The following is a 22,251-nucleotide window of genomic DNA, read 5'->3' as shown; positions in this document are numbered from 1 at the left end:
ATGGACCCGGCTAACGTACGGCCGTTCCTTTTATGGCAACTAGAGGCGTGAACATTTTGTCCGCTTCCCTTTTTTGGAAAAAAAACTGCCATTGCAGCCTTTTCTGCACACCCAAAGGCTGAAGTGCTGCACCGGTGATGCCCAGCAGACCAACGCAAGTTTTCCCAGAAACCACAAAAGCTAACATGCAATTTTATACCTAATGTTTGTATAATTCAGAACTGCGTGCAATTTGGTTTATAAAGTCTAATTACACAAACAGATTTCCCTCCCCCTCCTCTGCTAAAATCTACATTTACTTCACATGCAAAATTGAACATCATGACTCATGGTGCTGTGCATCTCACGACTCCTTTCATGACCTGCCATACAATGAGGAAAAAAAAGATCTAATCAGTTAGCAGCTAGTAGCAAATTATAAAAATAGCAAAAAAAAAAGTTGGATGGGGTGAAGAACTACCTTGTGTATCCCGATAATCAACAGATCCACTCCAAATATATTAATCAGAAACTTTCCTAGGCAAATGCATTGTTTTGCTTGTTCTTAGCAAAACAATTACCCAACTAAAAAATTAATTTCCCTAACTAATAATAGTGGTTTGACTAAGAATAATATTTTTACTAACTGAGAACAACACTTTTTGCCTGGCTAAGAATAGCACTTTAACTGTGAACAAATGTATGAGAAAACTACTTAAAATGGACAGCTGAAATGCTTACCGTATATTATTTAAGTGCCTATTAGATGCTATTAAGATGCTTACGATCATTTGGGAATACAAATACTTTGATATTTGACAGAAAGTGTTTGGACTATACGCAAGAAATGCATATGGACTTGGCAACTATTTCGAGCTAACAGATTTAGAAATCCTATAATGTTCTAACATTTTGATAACCTGGTAGTTATGATAAAAAAGGAAAAAGTTCAAATTACTCCCCTCAAGTATAACCAAAGTCTGGATAACCTCCTAAAGTATTTCTTGGTTCAGTTTACCCCTTAAACTATGCCATTTGGTTCAATTTACCCCTTAACATAATTTGTCTTTTTTGTTTCTCCATGCATAAGTGGAGTCTTAAGTTCAAATTTTGCAAGATGGTAGCAGATATCATAAGACACGTTAGAAAAATATATCATGAATTTTTCATCATTATTTTCATAGGTAGGATATTTAATAATAAAATTTATCCTTGAGATACAAAATTACATAAAAAATAATGAGTAAAGATTCATAAAATATTTTTTAATATAGATTATGATGTCCACTACCATCCTACAAAGTCTCAAATTAAAATTCAACTTGTGTATAAAGAAACAAAAAGAACAAATTGCATTATGGGGTAAGTTGAACCAAATACTATAGTTTAGATGGTAAATTGAACCAAAACATAGTTTAGGGGGCTATCTAGACTTTCGCTATACTTGAAGGAAGTATTTGAACTTTTTCCAAAAAAGGAAAAAATCAAAACCCTATAGCAGCATATGAAGTCTACACTCACTAGGCAGGTTTCCCCTAAGGGGGCGTTTGGTTCCTTGAGCTAAAGTTTAGTCCGTGTCACATCGAATATTCGGAGGCTAATTAGGAGGACTAAATATGAGTTAATTATAAAACTAATTGCGCAGATGGAGGCTAAACGACGAGACGAATCTATTAAGCCTAATTAATCCATCATTAGCAAATATTTACTGTAGCAGCACATTGTCAAATCATGGACTAATTAGACTTAATAGATTCGTCTCGCCATTTAGCCTCCATCTGTGTAATGGGTTTTGTAAATAGTCTACGTTTAATACTCCTAATTAGTATCTAAACATTTAATATGACATGTGCTAAAAATAAGCAACTGGAATCAAACACCCCCTAAGATATATAGTACTGAACTACTGTATGGATGCAATGCATAACGTTTCCTAATTCAAGCTCTTTTTTAGTTACAAGCATCACCTAGAGTATGTGCATTTTGAAATAATATGGCAGTCTACATGAAAATATTTAGAATTTGCCAGGTGAACAATATTGAGATGTTAGGTGATAAAATAGAACATACTTCGGAAATGATAAGTACGAGCATCGATATATGAACCATTGCAGTTCCCATGGCGTACTGCATAGAGCAAAAAGAGGGGATTAATAAGAATTTTTTTTACCACAAATAGTAATGATGAGAAATTATTTCCCCACCACAAAGTGCTTGGTCTATACATAAGGAACTGCATATGAAAAATGCATGCTTGCATATACCAGATTTTCAATACTGATCACGTAATCAATTAATGATCAAAGGAAAATTCTTTAGTAATATCATAAAGCAACCTACCATAAATCATTTTAGTTAATATTAAGTACGCATCTTAATGATATCAATTAAGCATTTTAGATGCCTATTACGAGTCTTTTCAGTTAAATAACACACCATAAGCTAGTACTCTTACACTAGATATTGCTAATAATAAAATAACATATATGAGATAGTAATCTGACATATCACTATACCAGCATAGGACTAGCATAGAAATCATTGTAGTCATCTTATGTCGCAGGCCAGTTAACCACAATTTGGAATAATGATTGACGTGAATCACAGGTTACATCACAGAGAACACATATCTGTGCAGAAAGTCAAGTCCCTGGTAAAATTGGTGTGCCCAAAAATTATCGGAATACCTACTGGATACTTGTGAAGTTGTGTTAATGGAACTAGTAAGCAAGCAAATTGTCTAAGCGTAGCCAGACTAAAAAATTAGCCATGAATCATGTCCCTAGACATTTCACAAGCTCATGACTTCGAGATGGACATGCAGATAAAAAAATGACGAGCCTCCGAACCCTAGACGAGGGTCTAAACTGCCTAGAAGGAATGAGATGAAATTACTTGCGCACCTGATAGGGACGACAGAATCCGTGCCAACGAGCTGACCTCCATTCACCAGTGCGTGTCGCGGTGGGGATTGGACCCCTCGTTAGCGAAAGAAGCTACCTCTCATCTGCAAGCCCTCGTGGTCGGCGTGCACACAAATTGGAAGGGGATTAGAACAGATACCAGCCTACGAAGCGAGTTGCAAGCGAAATAGAGAGGGAAATGGGATGAAATTACTTGTGCACCCGATGTATTCAACAGATCGGCGCTTGAGAGCCGCGCTCCGTCCACCACCGCCCGGTCGGCGGCGACCCCGTAGCCGCCGACGGCCATCTCCTTTAAGCCCGTCGGCAACCGAAAATCGAAATCCCAAACCTACCTTGCGGGCTCCGAGAGGATTCGAGAGGAAGAGGAGGAAGATGTGCAATGGCTGCTGGAGTGCTGGGCAGTCGGAGGCCACGGGGCAGAGGATAAGTTTCTGGATCACGCGTGGACAAGAAAATGAACAGTAGATATGTGTAGATATCTACTAGTCATTACCATTTTTTATCTTAACTCTTTTTTTAAAATAATAATCCGTTCCGAACTTTATTTACACCCCGTCGGTCATCAGAGTCAATCTGAGCGAAGACAACGTTTGCTCATCATCTTCGTTTCTGCTCATCCATCCATCCATCAGAGTCAATCTGAGCGAGGTTGCAGCGAACTCAGATCGAGAGCTACCAGCTTTAGAGCCTGATCGAAGGCGTTCAATTCGATCTCCCCCTGTCAATCGATCAACCAACGTGATCGATACATGGCGTTCTACAAGTACGGCCTGGCGTTCTTGGCTGGCACCGGCTTCGGCGCGGCGACGACGAGCCTCCGGAACGACCGCTGCCATGCATCTCCGCGGCGCCGGCAACGTGCACCGCAACCGCGGCGACGGCGTTGCCGCTGCGGGTATACCGGGGAAGGGGGAGAGCGGCGAGTACCACGACGAGGACCTGCGGGAGACGAAGCTTCACCGTTGGAGGCTATTCTTCCTTTCTGATCCTGCGTTCTTGAACCCTTTTCCAAGAAACGAAACGCAATGCTTTAGGTTGAGGCGTTGAGCCAACAATATATATCATAACCCAACCGGAAATATAAACGATTGGATTCAGTTGTTGCAATCAGGCGACGCGATCACGTAGCAGAGCTCCAAAAGTTCACTCACTAGTCTCTAGCTTTAGGCCTCGTTCAATTGGCCCAAGCTCAGCCGAAATGCGACCCGGCCCGACCCGTGACTCTTCCCAACATGGAATGAATCCAACCAAGTCCGTGGATGAAGTCGTGTTCTGTTAAGCCCAGTTAGGATTATTGTACCTATTGCGTTAAGGACGCATGGCTTGTGAAAATGACCGCTGGTTCAGAACGTTTCCAGCCACTTGTCCTGCTGGAAATTGAAGAATAAATAAATAAGTTGTATATATGAAATTGTCCAAGTATAAGAAAATGATCACTTAGTCATTTGCACATAAAAGTTCTATTGTAGAAAACAACGAAAATGGCTTAGTATATGATATATGTGCACTCTACACCGCAATCTGCATTTGGGCGTAACCAAGCATGCGCGCATGGTTCATGGCGTGAACTAGTAGAGGTGATCCGGAAGCTTGGGCTCAGGGATCACCAGTAGAGAATTCACCTTCCATGCGCCCCATTTTATCCCGGTTTAAAGTTGGTCCAGGACAAAAGGTTCACTAACCGGGACTAAAGTTCGGTCACTGGTGGGGGGCTCACCAACCAGGACCTTTTATCCCGGTTGCAAAGGCTAGTGAAAAAAAAAGACCCTGAGAGACATTTTATCCCGGTTTGAAACACCAACGGTCTTTTATCCTGGTTGGTAACACCAACCGGGATAAAAGGGTCGAGAGCCTTTTATCCCGGTTTGTAATACCAGCCGGGATAAAAGGGGGGTCTTTTATCCCGGTTGGTGTTTCCAACCGGGATAAAAGGGTCCCCCACGAGTTAATACAAAAGGATTGCATCCCTATATAGTCAGATGTGCTGTGTAAGTGGGATGGCAAGGAAGCTACGCGCGAGGCTGGAGGTTGTGGGTTCGAATCCCACGCAGCGCGCACGTGCATATTTCGCGTGAAAAATCGCGTGACTTGTGACTTGCGACATGCGCGTGTGGGGGGCCTCCTTATCCCGGTGGGGTCTTTTGTCCCGGTTGAGTGACCCGGGATAAAAGGATCCCCCTTTTGTCCCGATTGGTTTATCCCGGATGGATTTTCGGGAGATTTGCACCTTACCAACCGGGACTAAAGGCTAATTCTCTACCAGTGGATGGCCTTGAGATGGTCCAAGCGTGACACGTGTATCCCGAACTTCTCCTCCATGCTCAGCTTCTCCAGCGCCACACCATCGGTGAGCCTCCACGCGAAGCCATGCAACAGGTTCGCGAGGACCAGCTGCACCATCCCTAGCCCACATGAGCAGGGCACTTCCGGCGATCAGATCCGAACGGCAGCAGCTGCATGTACTGCCCCTTCATGTCCACCTGGCTCCCGACGAACCCTAAACTCTGAACTTCTTCGCAGCATCCCCCCACACCGCCGGGTCGCAATTGATGGCCCAGACGCTGACGAGAATGCACGTACCCTTGGGGATGTCGTAGCCGGCCACCGACGTGTCCTCATGGGACACCCGTGGTATCAGGAGCGACACCACCGGGTGAAGCCACATGGCCTACCGACATCCAAGTAGGGGAGGCTCGGGATGTCCCCTCCGTGACCGCAGGTCGCGGCCGACGATGCGGTCCAGCTGCTCGGTGGCCTTGGCGAGGACTTGGGGCTTCCTTAGGAGCTTCGACATGGCCCACTCCACTGTCACAGAAGCGGTCTCCGTGCCGCTGGTGATGAGCTCCTGTTACAATGCGTCGTTGTGCACTCAGAGGCTTATTAAGGCTTAAACTTTGTTGATCAACCCATTACAATTTACAGATGGTTGCCAATTTATTACAAATTGTGTCAGTCTAATGCGTGGGTTACCTGGACGGATGCCTTGGAAAATGTAATGGTAATTAGGTGAATGTAGCTGCCAACCTAGGTATGTGCACGGCTACATGTTAATATAGGGGAAATTCCCAACAAATTACAAGAGTTTGATTACACGTGTGATACAAAACACAGATGGTTTAAACCTTCTCCATCTATACAAGATCTATCTGTTGCTCGAGGTTTAACCAATGCATCTATGTATCCAATGTCATCACGTTCATTTGACGTATTTACACAAGACTCTTTACAAGAAACATATCTATTCTTTAACAGCCTCCCTCAATCTTAATCGGGCTTACTTCTGAGGTTTAGATTGACTTTGAATTTTTCGAACTCCCTAGCTGGAAGCGCCTTGGTGAAACCAGCCAACTAATCTTTAGATGGAATAAAGCGAATCTCTAACTGCTTCCTTGCTACCCTTTCTCTTACAAAACGAAAGTCAATCTCAATATGTTTAGCTCGTGCATGAAAGATAGGATTAGCTGACAAATAAGTTGCACCAAGATTGTCACACCATAGGCAAGGTGGTTCCTTTAATTTCACGTCCAATTCAGACAGTAATGCTTCTACCCAAATAGTTTTAGCTGTAGCATTGGCCAATGATTTATACTCTGCTTCAGTACTTAATCTAGACACAGTTGCCTGTTTCCTAGCACTCCACGAGATTAAATTCGGACCAAAATAAAACAGCAAATCCACCAGTGGACCGTCTATCATCAATGCTACTAGCCCAATCCGACTCAGAAAAAGCACTTATCAAAGTAGAGGATGACTTATCTCAAGCCCAATATTCAGTGTCCCTTTCACATACCTCAGAATTCTTTTAACAGCCGCCCAATGAACAGCTGTAGGAGCATGCAGAAATTGACACACTTTATTAACAACAAAAGCTAAATCAGGACGTTTGAGCGGTAAATACTGCAAGGCCCCAACAATACTACGATATCTTATACCATCTTCTAATGATAATAAAGTGACATCTTGACAGAATAATTTTTCTAAGGCTGCCAAAGGAGTTGAAGAAGACTTACAATTTGTCATGCCAACTCTCTTGAACACATCCAAAGCATACTTTGTTTGTGACAATATAATGCCTCTCTGAGTTGGTTTGACTTCAATGCGAAGAAAATAATTCAGATTTCCCAAATCTTTAAGAGAAAAATCTGCTCGTAGATCTTTAAGTAATGCTAAAACCGCATCCATAGATGACCCTGTTACTATGATATCATCAACATATATAAACATAAATATAGTTGTATTCAACTTGGAGTAGATAAACAATGATGCATCAGACTTGGATGTTCTAAACCCAAGATCAAGTAATTTTGAGCTCAACCTTAAATACCAGGCCCTCGGAGCTTGTTTTAACCCATAAATAGCTTTATCCAACTTACAAACATAGTTTGGAAATTTTGCATCCTCAAAGCCTGGAGGTTGTCTCATGTAAACCTCTTCCTCAAGAACACCATGAAGAAACGCATTTTGTACATCTAGCTGCCTCAAACACCAGCCTCTTGAGACTGCTATAGTTAGCACAAGTCGAACAATAGCTATCTTCACAACACGACTAAAAGTATCTTCATAATCAATACCATATCTTTGTTTAAACCCTTTAGCGACCAATCTTGATTTATAACGATCTATATTCCCATCAGCTTTCCGCTTTAATTTATACACCCACTTACAATCAATGAGATTGTTACCTTTAGAGGGAAGAACCAAGTGCCAAGTCTTATTCTTGTGAAGTGCCATAAGCTCCTCTTCCATTGCTTTTGTCCATTTGTGATCCCCAAGTGCTTCCTGTAGACTATGTGGCTCTCCTATAGAAGAAAAGAAACCATATCTAATAGTCCCATCAGTATATTGCTTTTGTTTAACAATGCCACTTTGAGATCTTGTCCTTGGTTGAGGAGTATTTGGTGTTGCTGAAGTTAAATCCGGAGTAGTGTTCGCAGAAGATCCCAGGGGAAGGATCTTCGCTAACTCCGAGGCGGACGTTGCATGCGGTGTGGGCGCGGTGCTGAGGGCGGGCATGGAGTCGGCCTGTCCCTACGCTCGACGCGGTGACTCAGGGCTGCTTCCCGCCTGTCGCAGCTGGCTTGGCGCGGCACGGCCCGCTTGACTCGACTGGCCCGCCTGTTGCGACCCGCCACGCGGCTCGTCAGGCGCAGGGTGCGGCGTGCGCGGAGACGGTGTCTGACGGATGGCAGGGAAATCCCCGTGGGATTCAGGGCTTGCAGGCGCCGGTGCATCATCTCCGGTTCCAGTGCCAGCAGGATTCCAATTATCGTATGGAAGACCTCCTATTTCTTGCCCATTTTGAGCAATCCAGGCATCATTTTGCGCCAAATATTCTCCAGGTTGCTCTTGCACATGTGACACAACACTAGAGCAACGATTTGGGTTATGATCATCAGTAGTATTGGTATTGCAACTTACATCCCCGAAGCTATTATTCAAAAGATGACCTGGTAAAAGAAGAATTTCTTGACGAAGATGAGCACCAGTGTTTTCATGGAGAGTTTCAAAAGGGAAAACAGATTCATCAAAGATTACATCACGAGAGATATACACACGACCAGTAGGAATATCAAGACTCTTGAATCCTTTGTGAATAGAGCTATAACCAATAAAGGCACATCTTTTTGAGCGGAAAGCAAGTTTTCTTGTGCTGAAAGGCCTAAGATTTGGCCAACATGCACACCCAAAGACACGATGAGAAGCATACTTGGGTTTTTCTTGAAGAAGGAGATCTACTGGCGTGTGATAATTGATGATTTTTCTAGGCAAAAGATTAATCAAATAAGTTGCGGTTAGGAAAGCTTCATCCCAAAATTTTAAGGGTATCGATGCATTTGCAAGAAGAGCAAGCCCAACCTCTACTATATGTCTATGTTTTATTTCTCAAGAACTATTTTGTTGGTGAGCATGAGGACATGAAACTCTATGGGAGATGCCAATTTTCTTGAAAAGGAATGCAATCCCTCATACTCTCCTCCCCAATCTGTTTGCATGAATAAAATTTTCCTATCAAACTTCGCTCAACAAGGTTTTGGAAATTTTGGAAGACTTGGAAAACTTTAGACTTATTTTGAAGCAAATAGATCCATGTATATTTACTATAGTCATTAATAAAGCTCACATAGTATGTATGTCTACCAACAGATTCTGGAGCTGGACCCCATATGTCAGAATGAATCAATTGGAGAGGAAAAGTAGACACATTATTTGAATTTGCATAAGGTAATTGATGGCTCTTGGCTCTTTGACAAGGATCACAAATTGAGTTACTACTAGTATCATCTAGAAATGACAATTTATTGTTCTTTAGAACATGCCTAACAATAGGAAAAGATGGATGATCCAAACGACTATGCCACCTATACACGGACGGCTTATTGACTCCAAACGCTACTTTACTTGTGCTTGCTTCAGAAGAGCTTGAAACTAAGGGATAAAGGCTTCCTTCACACCTGCCTTGATGAAGAGTTTTCTTTGTTGCCTAGTCCTTGATGAGGAAAAAATTTGGATGAGATTTGAGGAATATATTATTATCAGAGGCAAAACAACGAACTGAAGCAAGACTTTTATGAGCGCTAGGGACATGCAAGATATTTTTCAATAAAAGATTGCGAGCTGGGGTATGTAAAGTTGAATGACCAATACTTCTAATTTTCATACCTAAACCATTCGTTGTATGGACTTGATCATGGCCACCATACTTGTCACATACTGTCATCTTGTCCAATTCACTGGTAATATGATCAGTCGCACTGCTGTCCATATACTAGTTAGTATCAACACCATAGGCGGCAGAGCTTGACTTGCTGTTATTTGATGACTGGAAATCTTCTTCAAATCTGTGCGAACATTAAAGAGCGGTGTGATTGTTCCTGCCGCAGATCTGACACCAGGGTCTGTTTGACTGTCCTCTAAATCTGAAGTTGCTATTGGAGGAGTTGCTATTGTTGGAGAAATTGCCACGCCCTCCAGAGCTGCGGCTGCCTATCCCTCGCCTGCAACTTCCACTGGATCCATAAAGGCCACGAGAGTTGAAGCCTCCTCAATCTCTAGAAGTTGAATTCGCCGAGGATTGGTAGTGACCACCTGAACATTGATCAAACATGTCCAGGTACATCTCATATGCCATGACTTGAGCATAAAGGTCATTGATAGAGATGGGATCTCCGGCCCAAGATAGAGGAGACAATGGGATTGTATTCAAAATCAAGGCCATTCAAAATAAAAGATATCATTCATCATTGTCGATAGGTTTCCCCGCAGCAGCAATTTCATCTCCTATGGCCTTCATCTTGTTGAAGTATGTCGCGATGTTCATGCTTCCCTTCTTTAGGATTGCAAGTTGCATCCGTAGATTGGTTACTCGTGCACATGATTGTGCCGAGTACATGTCTTCCAATGCCGCCCAAACTTCGGACGACGATGTCAACGTAGCTACCTGAGCCAACACTGTGGACGACAGGGAGTTGACAAGATGGCCGAGTGCCTGCAGGTCCAGCACCAGCCGGATCTCGTATGTCAGGTTGAAGACGTCGTTCTTCTTATCATCATGGATTGTTTTTGGTGGTGCTGGAATTGAGACGTCAAGGATGCCGAGGAGACGAGCACCCCTGGACGGTGGCAACACCTGGGCCTTTTAAAGGATGAAGTTCTCTCACGTGAGCTTCTCGGAGACGGGCGGCCCGAGAGCACTTGACGATGATGATGAGGAACTGGAGGGCATGGTAGTAGATGTATTTTGAGGAAGTAGCTCTGATACCATGAAAGATGTAATGGTAATTATGTGAACATGGCTGCCTACCTAGGCATGCGCACGGCTGCATGATAGGGGAAATTCCCAACAAATTACAAGAATTTGATTACAATGTGTGATACAAGGCACAGATGGTTTAAACCTTCTCGATCTATACAAGATCTATCTGCTGCTCAAGGTTTAGCCAATGCATCTATGTATCCAATGTCATCATGTTTTGTCAGATTTAGTAACCCGGCAATCCACCAGGGGGTTACCCAAATGGTTATTTTGTAGGCAGGGAGGATTGTGAGACTAAGAACTTGAAGGTAATCACGAGAACATGAAAGTTTAGATAGGTTCGGGCCTTCGGAGAGTAATACCCTACATCATGTGTTTTGCTTGATTGTATTGATGGTATGGTATGCAGAGAGGTTAGATCGGATGGGATGCCCTCGGGAGGCGCCCTTGGCCGCCTTATATAGGCTGACGACCTAAAATTACAAGTCGGTTTGAATCTAACCTAGTCGGTTGTTACATGGAAAGCAATCTGAGTCGGATTACAACAACTATCCCGCAATATTCGGGCTGATTTGAATCGCCCGGCCTCCTTGACTTGTGCTCCAAGTATCTTCACATTCTTAGCCCGCATGTTATGGTCGGACGGGCCAACTTGCCAGGGCCGGCCAGTAGCCTGGTTGGTGGGGACTCATGGGATACCCATATCCCTTATATTCTTTTGACGTGTTTCCACAATACTCTTTAGAAGAAACATATCTATCCTTTAAAAGCCTTGACACCGTCGCAGTCGATGGGGACATCTAGGCTGGGGTTGTTGGCGAGCTGCACCACCAGGTCAACCATGTCCTTGGGGACAAACGTCGGGCCCTCTCGCCGCCGTCGGTCGTCGTGCTCGACAAACGCGTCAAATATCTTGGACGACCTCTCTTCATCCTGCCGACGTACCCGTGCAGGTCAAACCAGCCTAGCCTTGGGAACATGCCCCCGATGTGGAGCACGTCATTGAGGAAGAAGATCTCCTCAATCATCCACCTGAACTCCTCCGGCGTCGTGGCGGCATCGGTGCCGGCCCCCTCGCCGATGTACTTCCTGCCGAGCACCATGCGCAAGATGACGTTGAACATCACCATGATCAGGTTGCTGGCATTGCTGGGTGTCGGCTTGTTCCTGTTGGCATCGTACTGCACGGTCCTGATTCTTGGCATTGCAACCTTCTTCATGAGAAGAGGTTGTGCCATCCATGGGTGGATCATCGGCGGACACCACGAAGGCTTCGCGATCTGGCGTGGTGGAGTTGTTCTCGACGTCGTCTCCATAAGGGTTTGGAGTCAAGACGATGCGGGGGATCTGGAACTCGCCACAGTTCAGAAACTAGGTGGGTCGGGATGGGTCTTCGAAATGGATCTGAAGAGACTGCGCAAGTTTCGCGGAAAACACGGTAGCCGAGTTCCTCAGACCAAAAGGGACGTGGGAAGGACCCTGCGTTGACCTTGTTGGGCGTAGCGCCATCTCGAAGAGGTTGATGCACTCAGCAATGGTATTGTTGATGCAATCTAGCCCTGCGATCAGGTCGGAGGGTGTGGGTGGGCGGGTTGCAGTGAGGATGTGTGCTACCCTCTCTGAGAGAGAGATTGCCGACCTGCTGGGCAAGCGGCGCGATGATCCTTGTGTGGAGGTCTTGTTCTGCTAGCGTAGATCCAATGGACGCCGAGCTGGCAATGGATGCCGAGTCGATGGAGGAAGCGGTGGAATCGGGATCCGCCGGCATGGTCCCGAAGTGAAGCTAGATCGGGTTGGCGAGGATGTCCTTCATGCTCTCGGGGAAGTTGACGCTGGGGCGAGATGCCATCGAGCTCATTGGGGAGGATCTCACAATCGCCCCTACCAGGCGCGCCAACTGTAGCCCCGAGCACTGTGGAGTTGAACAGCAACCCGACACAAATGCCGAGTTGGATAAGCTTCGCCCGAGTGCTTTCGTCGTCTGGTTGCCGAGAAGCTGCGCAATGCTCAAAGAAAAATCCTTGATCTCGTAGTCTCTTCCTTGAGTAAACACCATGGACGCACGTCTAATGAGATCCTGCGTCCAACCCCCTAGCCTGGGAGCTGGCTGAGCTTTGGAAGCGCGTCGAGTCGCCTCCTGTACCCAGCCCCCGAGCCTGGGAGGTCGGCTCATGGCAGGAGGCATGCCGAGTTGTCTGCGGTGCTCAGCCCTTGAGGCTAGGAGCCAGCCACGTTGCGAAAGCATGCTGAGTTGCCTCCCGCCCCGAGCCCTCGAGCCTGGGTGGTCGGCTGAATGGCAGGAGGCACGCCGAGTCGCCTCCCACCCTGAGCCCCCGAGCCTAGGAGGTCGGCCTAGTGGCAGAAGTGCACCGAGTCACCTCCTGCCCGATCCAGAGAGGTCGGCCGAGCGGCAGGAGGCACGCCGAGTAGTTTCTAAGCTGTAAAAACACAATGCAAACATTATGTAGCATAATGTAGAATATTTAATGATTGAATAAGTCAGAAGTTTGATTCATTGTAGAAGTAAACTCTTGCGCATCCTGCTCTTGTAGGCTAGGTAATTTTTCTGAGTAATTAGCCCATTACATTTAAGCACCTGACCCTACCGGGGTGTTGCCGAGCAGACTCGAGCGTGCTTAGCAGGAAGCGACACATGAGGGTCAGGCTTCATGGATTAAGGCGTGTGCTACCCAAGTACTTTAGCAACCATTAAGAGGGATGGACAAGCCACAAAGCAGTCCGAACTGTGCGGAAAAGCACCAGCATGAGCTGGGCACCCGTGGGGTGTAGCCCCCGACTGCCCGTGTAGTGGACAGACCAAGCTGTATAAGCAGTCGGGGTGCGACCAAGGTGGTCGGCAAAAGTTACAGAGATACAGAGGATCCAAGGTGGTCGGCGAAAGTCATAGAGACATGGAGGAGCCGAGGTGTATGTAGGTATACGGAAGCCGTAAAATATTTAATTGTAAATAACACTTAGCTTTATTCGTGATCGAGTCGGGGAATCAGCGTCATGCCCGAGTGAACTGCCATCGGTGAACAGTTGTTGACGAAGCTGATGCCGGGTCTGGGTGGTAGGAGTGGTCGCCGAACGGCTTTCAATGAAGCAAACTAGTCGAGACCGTAGCGGTGTATGAGGCACTTGAGGTTAAGGTGTTGACAACGTAGTTGCTGCAAGAGTGCCGAGTCGTTGCATTGCTATACATATAGGTGCACCAACCCCCTCATGACCCATGCCCAAACAAGAATCGGAGATCTCATTAGATAAACAAAGTTTAAAAATAGTATTAATTGAATAATTGAAGGAGGAAATTGAAACTAAATCTGTTGTTGACCCGTAGATGTAATCACCTGACTGACGTCACCCCGTTCATTGGAATTTTGCATCGTTGTAGTGGGTGTGCTGTGCAACATGTTGTACCGCACCGTGTACCCTGCTTGCGACCTGCCTTGGCAGGCAAGAGCCGGCTAGCCTGGCCTTGCCAGATTGGTCGGGGAACTAGACCCGGCTGCGTGCTTGTTGACGCCAGCAATGGACGAAGCACGACGATTGACTTTCTTGTAGGCTGACGACACATATCCACCCGAAAAGATGCCGAGTGGCGCTCGTGTCGAAGAAGATGACCCGTGCGTATGTCATACGAATCAAAAAGACAAATCGGCATGTGATCAGCATCCGGAAAATCAGATCAATCTAATACCGATATTAGAAAGGGGGGAAAGGAGGGGCAGCAGAGTAGGCCCGACCGACGCTCGGCGTCGGGGACTATGCGCGGATTGGGGGAGAAAAGTGTAGTGAGAGAGGAGGGAGATGTGGATAAGAGAGAACCTGAAAGGAGAGAATGAAGCGGATGGGAAGACAGGAGGGGAGCGAATGGATAAGAGTGAGAGGAGAGAGAAGGAGCGGACGTAACTTCGGTCAAAATCAGAGATGATAAATATTTCGGATCCGAAGGCTATGACTGTCGGGCTTACTTATGACCAGATAGTGATACTTTCACCACCAGTTTTAGCCACCAACCAGCGGTGAAAGATAGCATCACCGCCGTTTCTAACTATTGATGCCCCCAACAACTCCAAACCCGTCAGTAAAAATACATCACCTTCAGTTCATTTAAAATCGGCGGTTGATTGACCGTTGGTGAAATAAAGCTATTTATGTAGTGGTGATTATCAACCGGTACTAAAATGTTTCACTATTAGGAAAAAAGAGTTTCCATCCCCCCTTCCAAAAAGGTAGGTTTTAGTATTGATTCATGTTACCACCTGGTACTAATGGGTCCACCATGTGATACTTCAAAAGTAAAGCATTTCTTACCAGTCATATGTGCGGCGTTGGTGAGATGGGATACTTTTCCTGTAGTGTTTTGTGCCCAAATAATAAAGGAAAAATATTTTATGTTTTGTGCCCAAATAATAAAGGAAAAATATTTTAAAGCCCCGGGAGGCCAACACACTGTTGACGACAGTTAGCGTACCAATTTATGAACCGCAAGCAAATGGATCATCGTAGCTTTTCTCTTAGAGTATTCCATCTAAGGTTTATCAATCCGTGGGTCAACAGCAAGTTGGCTAGGGTTTTCTATCTAGTCTAATGGATCTATCCGAACATGAAGCATAGATTGCATATGAAGGCAAACTGGTTGTAAAGATTGATACCATGAATAAGGGTAGATCGCATTCATAGATATATATAATATAACACCACCAAGGGTAGCAAGGGCCTATCATCTTCTAGTTGTAGTTCCAGCCAATGAGCAAGTACATCATGCATCTCATCCAAAGCAATCTTTAAACAACTACCTTCAGTCAACCTCCCGAAAACCCCCCACCTTACACGGAAGCAGATCCTGTCACGATCCCCCCTATCGGTGTAGGCAGTTTAAGGGCACGAACATAAATGAACATGTCTAGCTATCAAGAAGGGTCAACATACTAGATCTAATTACCATAATTACATAAAGCATGCTATATAGTCTAATCATGAATTAGACTGAGGAACAAGCATATTCATGATAAGCGGAAAGCATAAAAGGAGGCATTGAGTCGCTAACAGATCGGATGATAAGAAGAACATTGCTCATATAATAGATGTATTTAGATCATCACCTTCGATTACATACCATTGATGATCATAACTAGCTCCTGAACTCCACCATGGCACAACCACGTAGGGAGACCATGGCGGCTAGGGTTTGGCCTAAGCCATCTCCTAGACAACTTCAAAGACTTATGGCGGCCATCAGCTCCCTCTGGTTAATGCCCTAGGTTTCGCCAAGTTCTGATGGATGGATTCTGTGTGTTGATGAAAATTGGGCATATTTATAGTCCAGAGGTGCCATGGGGTGAAGGGCACGTTGATCGGGGTTAGAAATGGGCTAGGCCAATCGGCCTAAGATTTCACCACCTTCCTGCCCTCAAACGCCAAAACTTTCTATTTGAATGTTGTAGATATTTTTGAGCTATGCAATTTAGATACCAAATTCGCCCCAATTGAAATCCAGACGAGGGAGATATGCCTTGTGCAAGATCTATTGCTTCTGAGGGCATTCTGACCTTCCAATCTTGAGTTTCCCTTAGCTTGACCACGAGATTGACTTGCTAATTCACCACATACTTCGCCTCTAAGTCATCTGGAATGATGGTTCATCGAATGTGGATGCATTTGGATGGTGAATTGGTCCAAGCTGATCGGCCTATGGGTCTTGGACCGATCGGCCTACCCTCTTTTGGTCTGCACTAGTCCTCGTCTTTCTCGTGTAGACTTCTTGTGTCGTCCAAAGTCTAGGTCCAAATCCAACTTGTAGAAAAACCCTTCATTTATATCACATTTCCTGTGATTTTGCAATATGGTTCAAAACACAACACATATGCGAATATGGGGTTATTTTAGGTGCCAAGTGGTGAGTTAGTATAAGAATATGCGTGGAAATACTATTCAAATGATACTAAAAGTGTGTCAATAATGAGCATCAAGACACACGCGTAAGTCACAAGTTACACAATTTTTCATGTGAAATATATGCGTGTGTGGTGCGTGAAATTCGAACCGGAGACATCTAGCCTTGCAGCATATGTGATTGGATAAGATATGTTTTCCTTTTGAAATAATCTGTGGAAGATCCTTCTGTACTGGGTGGTAACATCAACCGGACCTCTGAGGGGAAGCAACTTTACTGGGTCTAAATTTGACCGGTACTAACGTGCTAGATGGAAAGTCGTTTCTCAAGTAGTGTAAACTAAAGGTGAGTTTTAATACCAAGTAGATTGAATTTGGATGGCATTTTTAGTACCGAACTCTTATTACCGGTTGCAAAAATTGTACTAAAAAGATTCCCACCCGGTATTAAAACTCGTTTCTCAAGTAACGTATCTAAACTGTGTTTCAAGAAAAAAGTGTGTGGTAACAGAATCCTCTTAAGTCACCTACCCCATCTCACGTCTACCCATCTCTAATGGCTCTCCACTGAAGTCTGCCACAACCACAACACTAACATGGTTTTAAAAGACAGACTAAGTACAAGAAATATTCTGAAGAGGAAAAATATGGCCCTACCTTCGTGTGACTGTGTTATCTGTTCCAGGGGAGCAGAGGAAATTCTATCACCTACTCCTTGGATGCCCCTTTGCTTAGGAATGCTGGATTCTCCTTGGGATGTTTATTAATGATATGGAGGAACCTTATGAGGTCCTTACCAGCTTCAGGATCCAATTACTGGTGCTTTTCTCTATGGAGATATTATTATTATCATGTGTTAGAGTATCTGGATGGCTCGTAATGATATGATTTTCAAAGGAATTCAGCCATTAGTTCAAGCCTGCATGGCGCGCTTCACTTTGATTTTTACTCTGGTTATGCTCAGAGTTAAGGAAGGAAACACCCTATGTCCATATGGCTAGGGCAGCAGTTGTAATTTTCATGATTTTCTTTGTCTCTTTCTTTGTTTTCTGATTGTTCCTATGCGACTTTGTACATCTTAATTTATAATAAATAACCAGTAGGAGAACCCTCCTGTTTCATAAAAAAACTAACACGGTTTTGTCAAACTAATTTGTTTGCTTCCCCAATGGACAACTTTCCTCCTAATAATAAATTCCTCGAAGTCGAGCATCCATGAAAGACTCCCCAAAACTCGAAAGCATATTTATAAGTTGCAGAGGTGAACCATGTATTTACGAATATTCAGACATCTGTATAATAGCATAGTTGGTGGCATGAAAAATGTCAAAAGGGGCCACCACTTAAAAAGAAACAGGTGGCAATCATACCAGCATCAAACGCCACCATTTGTCTTCTTCTACCAACCCGATGACTTGTATCAAATGCCGTCATTAGTCTTCTGTTCCAGTCTTTCAGATGGCAAATGGCATGTCCCGCAAATTTGGAGCCTAGCCTGAAATATAGTAGAACTTTGTGAAACGGACAAAGTAGAATAGAGTCTGTTTCAAGCGGGATCGTATCAATAGGACAATCAGCGAAAGAGAGAGATAATCGTGCAAGCGTCGACGATGTGCAACGCTTAGTTCGCATCTGATAGTTACGATGGCACAATCAAGATTTTCCATGTCTGGGATAAATATGAGTTGTCTACATCGATCTGACACATTACCCCTCGTACAAAACTACAAATCGTCTACCACAGTGCGTCAATCAAGCAAGCAAAGCTTTTCGGTGGCCTCTGCACTCTGCAGTCTGCAATAATGGAGGTACCAGTACCCCCATCATGGGCGGCCACCTTCACCGTCCTGCTGGCCACCGCCGTCCTCTTCCTCACGGCCGTCCTCCGCTGCCACCACCGGCGGCAAGCACGCAAGCACAACCTCCCGCCGGGCCCCCGGCCGTGGCCGGTGATCGGCAACCTGAACCTGATCGGCCCGCTGCCGCACCGCTCCATCCGCGAGCTCTCGGCGCGGCACGGCCCGCTCATGTTCCTCCGCTTCGGCTCCTTCCCCGTCGTCGTCGCCTCATCCGTCGACGCCGCCGAGTTCTTCCTCAGGACCCAGGACCTGGCGTTCCTGGACCGGCCGCGGATGGCCTGCGGCAAGTACACCGTCTACAACTACTCCGGCATGCTCTGGTCCCACTACGGCGCGTACTGGCGCCAGCTCCGCAAGCTGTGGCTGACGGAGCTCCTCAGCGCCAAGCAGCTCCGGCTGACGGAGAGCGTCCGCGCCGACGAGGTGCGCGCCATGCTCCGCGACCTCCGCGCGGCGTCCGCCGGCGGCGGTGGCGCGGTGGTGCTAAAGGACCACCTGCTCATGGCGACGCTCAACGTCGTCTCGCGCATGGTGCTGGGGAGGAAGTACGTCGGCGAGGGTGCCGGCGCCGACGCGGCGGCCGCGACGCCGGATGAGTTCAGGTGGATGATCGAGGAGATCTTCTTCCTCAACGGCGCGCTCCACGTCGGGGACATGGTCCCGTGGCTCGGCTGGTTCGATCCACACGGGTACGTCGCCAGGATGAAGAGGCTGGCCAAGATGTTCGACGCGTTCGTCGAGCACGTGCTCCGCGAGCACGACGACCGGCGCCGGAGAGAGGGCCCGGCGTTCGTCCCCAAGGACATGGTCGACCTGCTGCTGCAGCTCGCCGACGACCCCAGCCTCGACGTCCCCATCGACCGCAACGGCGTCAAGGCATCCATTCTGGTAACACTTTGGACTAACGAGTTGCATAGTATTCTCTTGCTAATCATCGGTAAAAGATCAACAACAGCATCTTGCTCTTGCACGACGACGATGGATGCAGGAGCTCATCACCGGCGGGACCGACACCTCGTCGGTGACGATGGAGTGGGCCATGTCAGAGCTCCTCAGGAAGCCCGACGTCCTCGCCAAGGCTACCGAGGAGCTGGACCGCGTGGTCGGGCGCGACCGCCTAGTCGCAGAGGGGGACATCCCGAGCCTCCCCTACCTTGACGCCGTCGTGAAGGAGGCCATGCGGCTTCACCCGGTGGTGCCGCTCCTTGTACCACGGGTGTCACGCGAGGACACGTCGGTGGCCGGCTACGACATCCCCAAGGGCACGCGCATTCTCGTCAGCGTCTGGGCCATCGGCCGCGACCCGGCGGTGTGGGGGGACGCTGCGGAGGAGTTCAGGCCGGAGCGGTTCGTCGGGAGCGAGGTGGACGTAAAGGGGCAGCACCTGCAGCTGCTGCCGTTCGGGTCCGGTCGCCGGATGTGCCCCGCCCATGGCCTTGGGCTCAGGATGGTGCAGCTGGTTCTCGCGAACCTGCTGCACGGCTTCACTTGGAGGCTCCCCGACGGCGTGGTGGCGGAGGAGCTGAGCATGGAGGAGAAGTTCGGGATATCCGTGTCGCGCGTGGACCATCTCAAGGCCATCCCTGAGCCCAAGCTTCCGGATCACCTCTACTAGTTTGGACCGTGACCTATGCGAGCATGCTAGGTTATCGGCCTTGCTCCTGCTATTCACATTATTGTAGTGTAGAGTGCATCTATATCGTAGATCACTGTCACTGTAGCAAGTGTGTGATCATAGTTATGCCAATTGTATCCATATAGGATATGAATAATTTAAATAGTTATATAATGTTCCAATTGTTTCAAGGGGGGATGCAGGCTGCAGGAGCAGGGACTTTTCTTCTGCTCCCTCCATTTCAAACTATAAGTAAACTAGGTATCTAGATATAACGTGTATCTACGTATATACTAAATGCTATGTACCTAGAAAAGCTATGCACCTACTTTCTCCGTCCCAAATTATAGGTCATTTTAGCTTTTCTAGATACATAGATATTATTATGCATCTGGACATAGAGTATATCTAAGTGTATAACAAAGTCTATAAATTTAGAAAAACCAAAACGACCAATAATTTGAAACGCGCAAGGAGTAACTTAACTACCTCTTAGTTGCATGCTCCTTTTCCTTTCATTCGGTTCCTCCATTTTCAGTTGCGCCGACGAATTTTTTTTTTGTCAGCGTGTTGAGGTGCAATTGCCTTACTTTTCTTTTGGCAAAATGACCATTTTGATCCCTTGACTTTACTCCGAAGGTTATGGTTGTCCCTCAACTTTGAAATCGGCTAATCTAGTCCCTCAACTTTTATTTTTAGGTCAAACTCATCCTTGTGCTGATGTGAGGGCTCCATTTTAGCTTGAGAGTAATACGAAATGTCCTTTTTGTCCTTGTCTCCATCCTTTCCTCAATTTCCATTGTTAAGTAAAAAACAGTATGATACAAACCAAGTATGAGCACATAAATATTTATACATTATTTACTAAGAGAGTATGAATACATATATTGGGCATGTATATTGTACCATGAGGGGGTGTTTGGATACGAGGTGCTAAACTTTAGCAGGGTCACATCGGATATTCGGATGCTAATTAGAAGGACTAAACATGAGCTAATTACAAAACTAATTGCACAGATGGAGTCTAATTCGCGAGACGAATCTATTAAGGCTAATTAATCCATCAATAGCAAATGGTTACTGTAGCACCACATTGTCAAATCATGGACTAATTAGGCTTAATAGATTCGTCTCACGAATTAGACTCCATATGTGCAATTAGTTTTATAATTAGACTATGTTTAATACTCCTAATTAGTATCCAAACATCCGATGTGGCTATCCAACCATGTTTTAGCGGTAAAATAATATGCAATTTATAAAATAGGCCAATAGGTTGTTTTTGAAAAACTAGGATAAATATGCATCAAAGGGTGAGATTGGACTTGTCGTTCTCAAAGCCTTCTAGGAGTTCCTGCTCGCGGTACTGGTCCTCGGTCTCAAGCTCACGGTCAAACTCCTCCTCGTGCTCCTCCTCGGGTACTCCGCGATCTATGGCACACACAATCGAGCACACAATAAATAAAAGAGAAATAAAATTTTACCCGTTGAGCTACGAACAGAGAATGCGAACGGAAAATTGAAGGAGTGGGTATTTTCATGAAATTTGGATATGCCTCGGCGGAAGTATATGGGAGGAGGCTGTGGTCGAATTTGGGATCAATTGGAGGAAGTTTGACGCATGAAATGACGAGTTAAAGGAGTGTTAGGGGCTTAAAACAAGGTTTAGGACTAAACTGCGAGAACCAGGGACCTATTTGTAATTATTTCTGAAAGGTGGAAGGGCGTATCTGTGAGACTTCTTTGAGAGAGGTGGGAGGGCTGGTTTGCAAATAGAGGAAAGGAGGGGGTTAGATCGAAATTGGAGGCTTTCTTCCTCCTTGAGCTGTGACAGGAGGATGGGAGAAGAGGAACGGCCAGTGGCGGGCCGGCGGGACTAGCTCGCCGACGGCGAGGCCAAGCGGCAGGGGCGGTGGAGGAGGATGTGGGTAACCCATTTGAGGTCTCACCTCGGGCGATGGGGAACCGGAGAAGGGGCGCCGGCGGCGGGCAAGGAGGCGGCTCGGGCGGGGGTTTTGGGGTGGCGCGCAGGGGAGTAGGGAGGGCGGCGAGCTTGTGGTGGGGGAGGAGGAGGCCGGCCTCGGGCGGCTTTTATAGCCGGCGGGATGGGGTGGGCGATGGCCGGCGGCATTAATGGCGGCCGAAATCTCCGGCCGGTGGCGTGCCGGAGCGGAGTTCCTCGTGGATGGCGTGGTGGGGGCCGGCTCGGTCGACGAGGAG

The 22,251-nt window shown here is 46.3% G+C and overlaps 1 protein-coding gene, 1 long non-coding RNA gene, 1 other non-coding gene and 1 pseudogene across 3 annotated transcripts; 1 reads left to right on the top strand and 3 right to left on the bottom strand.

Moving 5' to 3' along the window:
- Positions 1-176: 176 nt before the first annotated feature.
- LOC140223124 (uncharacterized) lies at positions 177-3,584 on the bottom strand. The gene is made up of 2 exons (XR_011898567.1): positions 2,883-3,584; positions 177-2,106 (listed from the first exon to the last, which is right to left on the bottom strand). It is a non-coding gene; the product is annotated as an uncharacterized lncRNA (long non-coding RNA).
- An 890-nt stretch (positions 3,585-4,474) lies between these two features.
- LOC117860821 (dimethylnonatriene synthase-like) lies at positions 4,475-11,912 on the bottom strand (annotated as a pseudogene).
- On the bottom strand, positions 10,023-10,158 carry LOC117862320 (small nucleolar RNA Z247). Its single transcript, XR_004641968.1, has one exon. It is a non-coding gene; the product is annotated as a small nucleolar RNA Z247 (small nucleolar RNA).
- A 6,127-nt stretch (positions 11,913-18,039) lies between the features above and the next one.
- Positions 18,040-20,222, top strand: LOC117860297 (trimethyltridecatetraene synthase). The gene is made up of 2 exons (XM_034743565.2): positions 18,040-19,304; positions 19,405-20,222. The coding sequence occupies exons 1-2, from the start codon at positions 18,360-18,362 to the stop codon at positions 20,029-20,031; spliced, it is 1,572 nt and encodes a 523-aa protein (XP_034599456.1). The 5' UTR covers positions 18,040-18,359; the 3' UTR covers positions 20,032-20,222.
- The last annotated feature ends 2,029 nt before the right edge of the window (positions 20,223-22,251 follow it).

The sequence above is a fragment of the Setaria viridis genome, chromosome 6 (genome assembly GCF_005286985.2).
Source record: "Setaria viridis chromosome 6, Setaria_viridis_v4.0, whole genome shotgun sequence".
NCBI classification, from domain to species: Eukaryota; Viridiplantae; Streptophyta; class Magnoliopsida; order Poales; family Poaceae; genus Setaria; species Setaria viridis.
Note: the sequence above shows the minus strand (reverse complement) of the source record. Positions and strands in the feature narration are given on the sequence as shown.